Genomic DNA, 14,251 nt, shown 5'->3' on the forward strand with positions numbered 1-14,251 from the left:
ATAAATAAGATACTTTATGTACAGCCTCTTATTATGTTCAGCATATTAGCTCATGTCCAAATTTACATTGTTAATTCATATCTTTTATTTCTCATCTTTATCTAATAGGCTAAGTAATTTCCCCATTTCTTTTCAAATTCTTTAATAGGTCTTCTATTTATATAATTAATTAATGTATAATAAATATTCTGTCAACATTACCTGGCAATATTCCTAACAACATAATCTCTGGTTTCATAGCAAAATTTGTTTTTAAGATCTTTTGAATCTCTGTATGTATTTCTTTCCAATTTTTTTTGGTTTTTTTGCATGTTCACCACATGTGGTAAAAGGTACCTTCTACTTCTTTACACTTCCAACACATCCCTGTGGAGTTAGCCATGTTAGCCTGTAGTAGCAAAATAGTAAAGAGTCCAGTAACACCTTTAAGACTAACCAACTTTATTGTAGCCTAAGCTTTCGAGAGTTACAGCTCTCTTTGTCAGATGCATGGAGGGTGTGAAGAAACTGGCCAGAGATATATAGGTGGTGAGGGGAGGGGTGGTGAGGGTGCCGGGAGTGAGGGTCGTGTAAATGTAAATAAGTTACAGGAAGTCATGAAAGAGGTGGAATGCACAATCCAGGCTGGGTGTGACCCCTCCACTCCATGGCAGAATCTGAATAGAATGCCTGAAGGCAGTTACTTTTGGTAATGCGATAACCATTCATAGTTTCTATTCAATCCAAGTCTGACTGAGTCAAATTTACATATGAATTCTAATTCAGCAGCTTCCTGTTGGATTTTGTTTTTGACGCCTCTCACCACATATATCTCTGGCCAGTTTCTTCATAACCCTCCATGCATCTGACGAAGAGAGCTGTGGCTCTTGAAAGCTTATGCTACAATACAGTTGGTTAGTCTTAAAGGTGCTATTGGACTCTTTACTATTTTAACACATCCCTGTGTACTTCTTAGCCATTTTTGCAATATCTTTTGAAGTTATATACCACTGATAGAACATCTTATAGCAGTTTTCTCTTAATGCTTGACTTGCAGTAAATTTTATACCCTTCGTCCATAAATCTTACTACTTTTTGAATATTATCTGTTCTCCAAAATTCTGAATCCATTTCGTCATACACATTATAACTTGTTCTATTTCTGTGTCATATTGAAGTAGAAGTTTATAAATTTGCCCTAACATATGGTCTTACTGCCAAATGATTATCTTTTCAAAATCCATTAGATCTCTCAGTTGGCCTCTATGATCTTTCACAGCTTTCTTTATTCTCAAAGTTGCCTGAAGATATACCAGCCATTTTATCTTCTTACCTTCTTCATTAACCGTTAGACACCTTTTTATTTTTCCTGGAGAATCTCTCATATCTTTATAAATTATAAAATCATTAGTTTTCTTCATATGTTTATCACAGAAGGCATCTATTGGTGACATTACTGGAGATATCAGAGGGCTAATCCCTATTCTCTTTTGAGCAGACTGTCTCTGATTATATGAATTGTGTATTGTGTTCTCGTCCTTTCCTTTAGCCAGAAGTAATTATGTAACGCTTCTGTCAGATCTGCCACTTCTAACTTTATTAATCTATCATTTTGGTTTTGAATCCAATCTTTAATACAGACCAGTCCAGCAGCTTGATAATATAAGTGGCTAGGCCTCCTCTACTTTTTTGTCTTGTAACACCTTAAATTTGATTTTTGGTTTTTTTGCCATTCCAAATGAATGCATTTATATGTTTTTGCTAATTTCTCCATGTCTTTTCTTATATGTTAATTGGTATCATTTGAAATAAAAAATTAAATTTTGGCAAAGTATTCATTTTTATTGTGGAAATTCTTCCTAGCCAGAATAATTTAATTTAGACCATCTTTTAAGATCTCTTTGTATTCTTTTCCAGAGTACTTCAAAATTGTCCCTGAATAATGTGTCGTTTTGTCCTGTCAAATTAATACCCAAGTATTTCACTTGATTTGTTGCTATCTCCCATCCTGTCATTTCCTTGATTTTTTCTTGTTTCATTAAAAATTTAGAAATTATTTTAGTTTTTTTCTTATTAACTTCAAATCCCAAAAGGAGCTGAATTTTGCAAGACATTCTATAACATAAAGTAATGTCTCAAGTGGATTTAGAATTGTCAGAACTACATCGTCGTCGTAACTTTTCAATTTAAATTCTTCACCATCTTCATTTAAACATTTGATTTTGGAATCCTGTCTCATCTTTGATGCAAAAACTTACATTGCTAAAATAAATAATTGTGGTGATAGTGGACATCCTTGTATGGTCCCTTTTTCGATTTGAAATCCTTCTGTTATCACTCCATTGATCATTATTTTTGCATTCTGCTTTATATAAATTTCTTGTGTCCAGTTCTCAGATCTGAGACCACAATTTAAATTTCCTAATACTTTTTGTAAGAAAGTCCAAGAAAGATTATGAAATACTTTTTCAGCATCTAAAACATAAATGCCGCTTTATATCTTTTCTTCTGCACAAATTCCGTTCCGTCTACTACAAATCTAACATTATCCTTCTTTAATCTCTTAGGTACAAATCCCATCTGGTCTGGATGTATTATTTTTACTATATATTTTCTTAGCCTTTCTGCCAATATCGAAGTAAAGAGTTTGTAATCTACATTCAATAATGAAATGGGTCTATAAGATTGAGGTAACATAGGGTCACTATTAGACATAGTCGCGAAATGGAAAAAGCCTGAAATGAGAATTTTGTGTTTTGTTGCAATCCACGAATCACGAAATTTCATGAAATTGACACATTTGCTGAAATGATTTGTCAGAACATGGGCCATTTCAACGCCCCCCTTCATACCCAGAGATGCCAAACTTGCAGGGAGACTTCAACTGGCTCTCCTCCACCCAACCTCCCAGTTTGCAATATGTTGATCAGGAAGGTCAACGGGAAAGGTGGGAAGGGAAGTGCTGCCAGAGTGCATGACTGAAACGGGGACTGGGAGTTGCTGGATCAGAGGAGGACGAAGGACAGGTTGTTATGTGAAGCTGGACTGTGAAGACGAAGTGAGGGGTGGACAGCAGGCAGGGACAGTCCCAAGAGTTTGGAATGTGGAGGACGAACTAGATGTTTCGCCAAAACCCCGCCATTCATCTCGAGAACAGGAGGTCTGTGGTTGGCTGACAGACCTGTCTAACAGGGTTTAGAGGGGTGAGATTGGTGTGCCTATGGCTACCGAAGGCCCACCTCCTTGGTTACCTAGGGGATTGACCCCCAGCTCCTGGCTGTATAGGGCAAAATGGAAGCTTTCCAGATGGCTAGGAGAGCTGCCAATCAAGTGTGCTATGATTGAGGTTTCCAATGGCAACGAAAGGTTTGGGCCCGTTGTTGTCTAGGGAATCAATGGATCGGTGCCAGCCTGTCTGCAATTACTAATAGTTCACGAAGCTAACAAAATAGGCCAAAAAGTAATGAATTTTGTGATAATTTCGTGATAACTGCGACCCCAAAAAAACTCAGTTTCACGACACACAAAACGGCCCATTTCATGATGAAATTTGCTTCGTATTCTGATTCGTGCCCTTGTCTAGTTACTATATTTTTTATAAATCAAAGTTATATAAGCCTCTCACCAGGTTTGAGGTTAGGTCTTGTCATTGCTAATTTTGTTCATCAGTTTTTGAACTGGCAATATTAAGTCTTCCTCCAGATATTTATAATACATTGCAGATAATCCATCAGGACCTGGAGCTTTATCTCTTTTTTATTCTTCATATTGTCTGTGAGATCTCCTGTATTGTAATGTTATAATTCAACAAATCTCTATCTTCAGGTGTAAACTTTAAGGTTAATGTACCTTTGATGTAATCTTCCATACCTTGTTCTGCTGGATTTTCTTTTCTATAAAAAAAAAATAGATGAACTGTTGTTGAATCTTTTTCTCCATATATGTTATTCCGTCAGACTTTTTCACTCCTATTCTTCTTTTTCTTTCCGATTCTTTTCTTAAGCAGTGAGCAAGGAATCTACCGGGTTTATTCGTATGTTCAAAATATTTGTTTCAAAAAACAGTTTCTTCTGCATTTCTTCAGTTTGCAACGTATTTAATTGATTTTTCAGTTGTTTAATTTCTGTTAACGTCAACTTCTTAAGCCATTTTTTAATACGGCTCTAAATTTTCTTTATTATTTTGTTCATCTGTCCTGTTTCTTTTTCCTTTTTCATAAGGTCTGTGAGATTCAATTTAAAAAATCCTTCCAAATCTTTCTTTCGCTTTCTGAAAACATCTGCATGTAATAATACATTATCATTCAGTCTCCATCTTATTCTTTTAATTTCACCTCCTTTCCATTCAATCAATAAAGGATTGTGGTCTTCATACATTTTTGGTTGAATTTCAACCTTTTTTAAAATCATCATTAATGTTTTCAATATCCAACTCATGTCAATCCTAGAATATATTTGATATCTTTCTGAAAAAAAAGTATAATCTCTAGACTTTGGATTTGCAACTCTCCAGGCACCCACCAAATTTAACATTTCCATATATTGGAAAACAGTTTTGGGGAGATTTCCCCCTTTTGTCTTCTTGGATCTCTCTTCTTTTAAGTTAATTACTCCATTCATGTCCCCAAAAATCTTAATGTCCCCCTCTTGAAAATCCAGTAGTTTTTCAAAACATTTCTCATAGAATTTTTTCTTTTGCCTTGTTTGGCACTTATATTGATGTTAAAGTACTGATCTTCTCATATGGGAGTCTTATTTTTGACATAATCAGTATCTTTCATTTCTTCAACCACGTTAACACGTTCATTATGTACACTGCTACACCTTTTTTCTTCTCATTTGCTGATGATAAGTAGTCTTTGCCCAGTTTCTTATTTTTTAAAGATATGTTCATGTACTCTCTTTAGATAGGTTTCTTGAATACATATAATATCTACTTTTTGTTTTATTAACAAATTAAAAGTTTTAGACTGTTTTATGTGGGAATTTAAACCATTAATATTTATAGATAAAATACTGACACTATTCATTTTCTTAATATTCTGCTGCTTGATATATTTTCTCTTCTTAGTTTTCTGAAGTTTTTTTATTTTTCTCCTCTGCCTCTTTCTGATCTTTTTGATCCTCAGGAATTCCTAGTTTTTAGTTTCTTGATGGCGGAATTGATTTGTTTTATTGTTATTGCTTGATTCAAAATTTTACGGTTGAGCGTATTTTCCATAACAATTAATTATGCAGTATGAAAAGACCTTTTTTAACCTTTTGATTATAAAACCGAAAGCTTTACAGTAAAAAGATAGGAGGAGAGTTTTTGAGATGGTGAACACCTGCTACTTTGACAGTGCCATCCTAAGCAGAGTTAAATGCTTCTAAGACCAAAGACGTAACTCTGGTTAGTATGGCACTGAGAAAGCTTGTTTCTGCCAATCCAAATATCCAGAGAGAAATAATTCTGACAAGATTGATAAAAGAACTAAGCTATATTCCTGTAGACAGAGGACACATAAATACTTTCCACTGCTGCTGAAATTATATTGCAATCTTTCACTTATTCATGGCTAATCAGTCCCATCGAACCTAAAATATATGATGTAATTCTTTTATAAAACTAATAGTTTACTCAATAATTTCTCTTTGTTTTCTCTATTCTATCTCTTTATGTTTCAGTCCTCCTGTCATAATGTTTATGTAATCAGAATATAAAGATAGTTATAAATACAACTTAATAAAATACACCTAATATACTTTCAGGTTCTAGCTCGTTTGAGTCTCAAAAAATGGACCGGCCTTCTATTTCAGTCACTTCCCCCATGAGTCCTGGCATGTTGAGGGATGTTCCACAGTTCTTGTCTGGACAACTTTCAGTATGTAAACATTTGTTCAATCTTTTACTTTGTTGTTGTTTGTGATAAAATACATGTAATTGAAAATGACAGGTAACAATAGATTAGAATTACTTTTTTCTTTATTTCTTCCCTCTTTTCATTAAAATATTTCTTTACATGGATGGGGCTGCACCTCAGTTACTGAACTGGAGATGAGTCTGTAAGGTTTTTAGTTGCTACAATTACCATTTCCGTTTCTGTGTTTTCAGCATGACTGTGCACAGTTAGATACAGCAGCATTCTTTAGTAGTACTAGACAAGAATACATGTAAATTACTGCGCACAGAATTGGAAAATTAGCCCTTCTTTCAACAGTTTAAGAGAATGACACTTTTTTAATGCACATGTTCCCACTATCCCACTCCTGAGAGATTATGTTATGCCATAAAGCTATTCTGGAATTCTTTCTGCAGTTACTGATGTGTTCAAACCCATTCTATTCATTTCGTTGTGACTGTATTTCACCATTTGAATGTGCACAGTATTTCATACATAAACATTAAGCAAAAAAATTCAACCACTATGAAGCACTCTTCTTTCCTTTAAAACCTGTGGAAGTTTTTCCTACACTGTTGCTAATGAAATCATTAGTGAACTGTGCTCTTCACTGGAACAGCACTTCACTGGAACAGAACTTGTGAATTATAGAGATTCCTATTACCCTTGAACTAGCAGCCAGAATAAGTAGCACATCTCCCCCTCTCCTTCATCTGGGAGATATGATGTCCTTTAGGTATAGTAGGCAGACTACAAAAACTTGAATATTGTTTTATTCTTTAGAATAGAACCTATATCTATAAGTCTTGATTTAAGAAACATCATTTTCTTATTCAACAGTCTCTTGTTCCCTCTTCCTTTCCCACCTCAGAATGGTATCCACATTTATTTCAGTAGAGAATGCAGGCCAGTAAGTGAATTTAGTCTCTGTTGAAATAATTGATAAGTCATACAAGTCTGTATATGTATAATATACATAGGTCTTTGAACCAGGCAAGAGATTAGATACATCATAGCACTATATGGCAGCAATAAGCTAAGGCTTCTTATTATACAGACAAAGAAGCAGACCTTGCTTAGAAGTTCTTAATCTAGCCAAACAATTTGCTGCAGTCTCAATATTCAGTAATCTCTTGTAAATCTGGTTGTTCTTGCAGCTCTCTCTGGCCAAAGTTTGGTGACAGGATGAATATCTACATACCAGCTTTCTGGGTCTCCTGTGGTTCAGAGTGTTGAGAAATACATAATTTGTGTATTTTAATTATCTGGCGTTTTATCTTTTAGTACCTGAAACTATGGACTCCAGAATAGTTTCACTAGAGCTGGAGGTAGTGCTTCCAACTTGGAAGATTCCTAAAGTATGAATTTCAATTTGTCACCATATACTCAAAATATGAGAGTTTCATTTGGGCATCTAAAAGCTTTTTGCTCTGTGTGGACTGTGCACTTGCCTTGTATTCTCTTCACTTATTTAACAGAACAGAAGTAACAGAAACCATAATGTATTGTAATTTCTAATATTTGTAATTCTTAAAATGTGTGACTTACTCTTGCTACTTGGAGTCAGTAGGTTCGCCAGAAGTACAGAAATATTTGGTCTTTTTTTTTGTCTTAAGCACAATGCTGATTTCTTGAAGTATGTTTCCCTGCCTTCGTATGAGACGTTTATAAAGAAAAGTTTACTTTCAAGAGTGCATAGCTGGAACTGCAGTTGACTGAGTAGTTGTTCCCACCCCTTCTGTGAAACAAATTTGAATACATAGTGAGCACATATGAAAGTCTGGCAAATTCCTTTAGCTTGTATCAGGAGGAACATCTACATTTCCTATTTTCTAATGACAATTAATAACAGCAGTGATTAAATTTATCCAGCTTGGCTACACAGGAACAAGACACAGCTCAGGGCCTCCTCCAACGAGACATAGCTTTAGGCATCCCCCAACACTCCTGCCATTGGCACCAGCCACATAGAGCAGGGCAGGGAAGGAACAGTTTTTTTAAAAGTTCATTTATCTTTTTCATTCATTTATACCCCACTTTCTCCCCAGTGGGGATCCAAAGTAGTTTACATTGTTCGCTTCTTCTCCATTTTATCCTTACAACATCCCTGTGAGGTAAGTTAGGTTGAGAGTGTATGATTGGCCCAGATCCTAGACCTATCCTTTAACCACTACACCACACAATAGCACAGTGTAAAAGCACAGCTAGGGCATACCTAAGGTTTGAACCCCAGATGCAGACAGCCCTAGGGACGGTGAACAAAGTCTCAAGCAGAGCTGAAATTTGCTCTGTCAAATGAAATCACTTGAGACAGGCCATATATGCTGATTGACTGTCTCAGACACCCATAATTTTGACTGTCGAGCCTTCATTCACCACCCTTTGCCTACACCAGGGAGCATATTCCTGTCACCCTCTTGTGGTTAACCCAGCAGCCTTCACACTTGTTGCCAACTCTATAATTCCAAAAAGGTCTAGTGTATTTGCAAATTACACTGACAAACCACATAGTCAAAGTTAGAGCTACCCAGTTCACATCATGTCTATGAAAGGGACAACTGTTCTGGTCCAATTAACTCTATTTTAAGCATCCTGCAAAGGTGCAGAATGAAGGATCCAATAAAATAGTTGGCAGCCCCTCTCCCCAGCAGAGCATCTAGATGCATGCTTGTCACTTCAACTGTTGGTCATGTCATAGCCTCTGCAGATGGTCCTTTCTGGCCTCTCTCCCTGTTGTATTCTCCTCCTATGAGGAGACCAGAGAGAGACAAAGACAGTAATAAGTAATGTACCACAGGAACAGCACAGAACAAGTGGTTTCCTAAGGCCAACATATGGTGCTCTGGCACCATGTGGCCTGGTCCATGTGCCCTCATCACATAATTGACTGCTCATATAGGGGACATGATGTGATCACTGGGCTGACACATACCCATTTTGTGGAATTGCATTTTATTTATTTATTTATTTTTATTTATTTATGTCATTTATAGTCCACCTTTCTCACTGAGTCTCAAGGTGTATTACATAGTATGAGATTAGTACAATCAGTATCAAGTATATTTCAATATAGATCTCCTCTGCCTTAATATATACATACATGTTATTTCAAGGCTATTGTGTGTGTATTGGACCTTTGAATGCTGCAGGATTGCTTTTGGGTAGTAACTCAGCCTTTCTGTCTTATGTTTAACATATTATGGTATTTTTGTGGCACAATTAGAAAAAGAAGAAAATCAAGTTGACCCAGTGTTCCTTGGTTTGGGAAGAAAAATCACTGGACCATATCCCATAAAGCTAGATATAAACAACTTCAGAGGATAATTATAATCATTTATTTATGTATGACTTTTATTTAGAAAATTTGTATTCTGCCTCTCTAGACCTGCTTGAGGCAGCTCACAATTAAATCAGTAAAACAGAACAAAGCAAATAATAGTAAAAACAATAAACAAACAATATAAATAAGAAATAAAACCAGAATAAATAAAAACATGCTAATTAAAATAGCCAGTTAAATTAAGCAAGGACATGTAAAGCACAAAACAGAATTGTTTAAAATGATGTTAATAAAACAATTCTCAGGCTAGGGGCAAGCCATAAAAAGTGGTAAAGAGAAATATTTTTGCTTGGTGCCTGCAAGGAAGTAGATGCCAGGGAAACCTCAGGGGGAGGGCATTCCAAAGGTGAGGTGCCAGCAGTATAAAAGCCCTGTCTCTGGCTGCCATCCACCTTACATCTGTAGCGAGGGGCATAGAGTGCAGGGCTTGAAAAGAGGATCTTAACTGGAAAGGTGAACAATTCAGGAGAAGGTGCTTCTTCAAGTACCCCAGTGTGAAGGGCTTTAGAAATAACAACCAACACTTTGAATTGTGCTTAGAAACATGTAGCTCTTTCAACATGAGGTGAATGCGTGCATGTTTATGTGTGGTGTGATCACTGTATCCAACCCCAATTGCCACATTTTGAACGAACTGAAGTTTCAATTCAAAGGCAGCCCCAAATAGAGTGCATTACAGTAATTTAACATGGATGTGATCAGAACATGGATGTGGCCAGAACAGATCATGCTTTTCAAAGCTGACGAAAGGTGCTATGTGCTATGGAGGAGACCTGAGCCTCCATCTACAGGCCAGGATCCAGGAGTACTCCCAAGTTTAGAACCTGCTCCTTCAGGGGAAGTGCTTTCAGACAGGCTTACTCCTCAGTCCTCAAGCAGCTTTGACATTAACCAACAGTACCTCTGTTTCTGCGGACTGAGTTTCAGTTTATTGGCCCTCATTCATCCCTTTACTTTATCTAGCCATCGGTTCAGTTCTTCCACAGATGCCCCCTCCCCCAGCTCAACTTTTAAGGACAAATAGAGCTAGGTGACATTTGTATATTGATGGCACCAAATTCCCAGAAGCTGTCTTGCAGCAGTTTCATGTAAATGTTAATCAGCATGGGGATCAAAATAGATTGTTATGCTGCCACATAGCATAAATGCTGTGGATCCAAGCAGCATTTCCCCAACACCACTTTAAGGAATTAATCAGACAAGTAAGGGTGGAACCACTCAAGCACAGTGCCCTCCACTTCCAATCCAGCCATCCTCTCCAGAAAGACTCCATGGTCAATGGTATCGAAAGCCTATAAGAAGTCCGCAAGAATCAATAAAGGTGTAAATCCCCCATCACAGCCGCTGGGAAGCAGTTATTAGATTATTTTTGTCCAGCAATACCTCCTTTATGAGGAGTCTCATAACCACTTCTTTCAAAGTAATTGGAGCTTCCCTCCCAATGAGGAATGTGTATTATCTCCTTGACCCACTTGACAAACCAGCCTAGCTTCATAGCATGGGCCACAAAGAGCAAAGGCTGAGCTAAGACATGGTGGACCACACACTTTTAAGCAGCTTTTCTGCCACATCAGGCCTCAACAACTGAAAGTTAGCCATGCAGCTAGGACCAGACTGAGTTACAGTAGCATCTTGAATCAGTTGTGGCATCTGTATCACTCAGGATACAAGCAATTCTTTTCTGCAAAATGCATTGCAAAAGACAAATAGTGTGCATGTTTCCCATGTTTATATCCACAAAGGCCTGGGATCATAGCCCCTTCACCATCAGGAAAAACTCCACCAAATGGTATTGTGTGGGTGCAATGGTAGTGGAAAACTAAAATCACTTCACTCATTTTGCTTGACACCAGTTAATTAAAACCAAATGGGAGTTATATAACAAAGACCCTCAAACAAGATATTGGACTGCGCAATGAGAAGTGATGATTAGGGATGTGCACTTCGGGTATCCGATTCGGGTAAAATACCTGAATCGGGCCCGATTTGGAAAGACCAAATCAAAGCTTCCTGAAACATTCATAATTAATTGGGAAGCTTCGGGGGCCCTGGGGGTTAAGTTTAAAGGGCCCTTTTGCAAGCAGCAGGGCCCTTTAAACTTTTCCATTCCCCATCCTTACCTCCCCACCCCCACTTACCTGGCACTGGCTGGAGGAGGAGGCCCCCTCTGCCGGCCAGCCGCACTGGCCATGGCTGCGTGGTGACAGGGGTAGGGAAGGCCCTCTCTGCTGGCCTGATGCACCAGCCATGGCTGAGCAGCAGCAGGGGAGGCCTTCTCTGCTGGCCAGCCACACCGGCCGTGTCTGCATGGCGGCGGCAGGGGAGGCCAGCTGGCCAGCACTGCATTCGCAGCTGGAGCCTGACCAGATAAATGAGGTGGGGGTGGGGGGATGGGGGTTAAAGGGTGGAGTGGGAGTTTATGGGTGGGAGTTTAAGGTGGCGGTCCCCCCTCCCCTCCCCCTCCCCCCTCCCCATCACTTCAGTATGCTCCAATTCTTTATGGAGCTTACCAAAGCGTCTTAGAAACCCGAATCTGAAGCGGCATGCTGCTTTGGATTTCGGGTTTTTTTCTGAAACTTTCCCCCACTTTGGGTAAACCTGAAGCGGTAAATCCAAATATTTTTTTGGTGCACACCTGTAGTGATGTTGGCTATGTATTTGCCTCATGGGTAGTTTGATGGAAGAGGATGAGTAATACTGGGAAGTAAGATTACAAAATGTTTTGATTGATAGTAATATTTAGACAGTGATGAGAATTATGTCAGACTGTTGTTTGTAGGAGGGGACCAGTGCATTTTAGAAAGGACATCACTCAAACCAGTCAGGCTGTCTGCTCATTTTTCTTCATTTCACTGATTAGTTCTGTCATCCGTCATCTACCATCTTTTTAAAAGCCCAATCCTAAGAAAGCCTATTTGGAAGTGGGTGTCATTTTATTCACTGAGGTTTCTTCCTAAAAAGTGTTTTTAGGATTGCATCCCTAATTTCTTCAACTACTGAAGACAGTGAAAGAGTAAGTTCTAATCCTCCCACTTTCACTACTCTAAGGAAGGAAAGAACTGGCCAACTGACTTTTTTTTTGTTCTTGGAAACTGGTGGGAGATTACTGAGCGCAGTCATGTATTATGCAGGTTTACCATTGTAGTGAAGGATTACTGGTATAAGTTTTTAAAGTTTTTGTTAGATTGGGAGGTTCAGTAACAGAAAATCTATTGAGGAGTCTCTGTTCAAGATTGCACTTTCAGTAAAGCAACAAAATTTGAGTCCAGCAAAAGACCAACAAGATTTTCAGGATATAAACCTTTGAGAGTCAAAGTTCCCTTTGTCAGATACAAGTAGGAACAGAGATCCCTAATCCCTGTGGTGCTAGACTCGAATCATGTTGTTCCACTGCAAACCAACATGGCTACCCTCCTGAAACTGCTTTGAGAACATTTAATAGTTGTTTGTATAGTGCTTTTCCAAGTGCATTTTCTGTTTTCTTCAAGGCTTAAAGTATCCTTGAAATTTACCCAGGTATTTGAATTTTGGAAGGGAGCTACTGTTCAGTGGTTTGGGTTTTTTTAGGTGAGTTATTGGTAATGCAAGTGATTTGTTGTGGCATGGATAGGAAGATACATTAGGTATATGGCAGATTTTATGGTGGTGTGCGCCACTTTGTTTTAAGTTTGTAGTTGCACTAAAAAAATCAAATCTCAACATGCACTAATGAGCTCACTATGATCTGTTGTCAATATTAAATTTTTGGGAAAGGTAACAAATTGGTCACTGTACAACTTCACTCTGATTTTGTTGGGTTTCTAAGATCCCTGCCTGCTACAGTAATATCAGTTACTCAATTGAGAATACACTGATGGCTTTGATCTGTAATTTCCCCCTTGATATTGATCAAAAGCCCATTAATCCTTTGGCTATCTTTAAGGATGTTGATACTGAAATAGTCACATCTTTACAGTAGGATGTGATAAACCTTAATTAGATTATTCTTGATTTTTTTCCTCACAGAAAAGTCTCATAGGATGTAATGGATGATTGCTCATCATGATCATATAAGAGTCCATTTTCTTCACTCTGCTATTAAGCCTATATATTTAGTTTCTGGGGAAATCCCACAGAGCATTGGTGGTGTAATTCATCTGATAACTTGCAGGTGTATCAATCTTTTATCTTACCCATATTTGCAGTTTGAATAAATAAATGTAGTCAAATATTTATCAAGTGGTAACTTACTACAGGAATTCTCAAACTGTGGGTCAGGAACCTAACGTGGATCACAACTATCTCACAGGTGAGTTGTAAAGCAATTAGGGAAGAGGTTGAACAGAGTTAGTTGGGAGAGGAGGCTTTGGAAGACTCAGTGGCAGATCTGGGCTTGCCCTTGTGTGTGCAATGTGTGAAATAGCCATGAAATGGCTTGTTGCTCTCTTATGCAGTGTATTTATAAATACTAAACATGAAATAATGAATATAAGCTTATTCAGTGTTAACTGATGTTAGATCCCTGCATTTTATGTAGAGGATGAGGGAAAGTGGCTTGGAACTACTTTTGTAAGTGAGATTCAAAAAGTAGAACAAGTTTAAAAGTGGGTATAATAAAGCTGCATATGCAGAAGTAGGTTTAGAAGTGTGTCCCATTTGAAAAAAATTGAGAATTTATTATGTGGTATGTGTCTGTTTTCACCTAATATCTGCTTGGCATCTAGCTGAGGTGGGGGACTAAAAGAATTAGCTTGTTAAAATCTGAACCCAGGCAAGACATGAGGGATGGGAATATTCACATTATGATTCATTCTTATGACCTGATTTTTCACTATTGTTTGGTATTTCTGGATTCATTATGATGCTTGGAACTTCAGATTGTAGCACTGGTAAGGTACAGTCATCGTCATCTGTATTTGATGAGACAGATTTGGTATCTTGACCCTAGACTACTACCACTAACCTTGGATTCTTCTGAAATTATAATGGGTGCAATTTGCAACGATCCATTTCCTAATAAAAGTGGGTTTCTGGAAGCTCATAACTTCAGTGTTCCAGAGTCTGTATTGCCT

At 37.8% G+C, this 14,251-nt stretch overlaps 1 protein-coding gene across 39 annotated transcripts in view; it reads left to right on the forward strand.

The window, feature by feature from the left end:
* Positions 1 to 14,251, forward strand: part of RIMS2 (regulating synaptic membrane exocytosis 2) — a 624,467-nt gene that overhangs the window by 334,108 nt on the left and 276,108 nt on the right. For all 39 annotated transcript variants that reach the window (XM_054984410.1, XM_054984420.1, XM_054984412.1 and 36 more), the window contains one exon: positions 5,730 to 5,842. In XM_054984410.1, coding sequence (XP_054840385.1) covers positions 5,730 to 5,842 — 113 coding nt within the window. The remainder of the gene's footprint in view (positions 1 to 5,729; positions 5,843 to 14,251) is intronic.

The sequence above is a fragment of the Eublepharis macularius genome, chromosome 7 (assembly GCF_028583425.1).
Source record: "Eublepharis macularius isolate TG4126 chromosome 7, MPM_Emac_v1.0, whole genome shotgun sequence".
In the NCBI taxonomy this organism is placed as follows: Eukaryota; Metazoa; Chordata; class Lepidosauria; order Squamata; family Eublepharidae; genus Eublepharis; species Eublepharis macularius.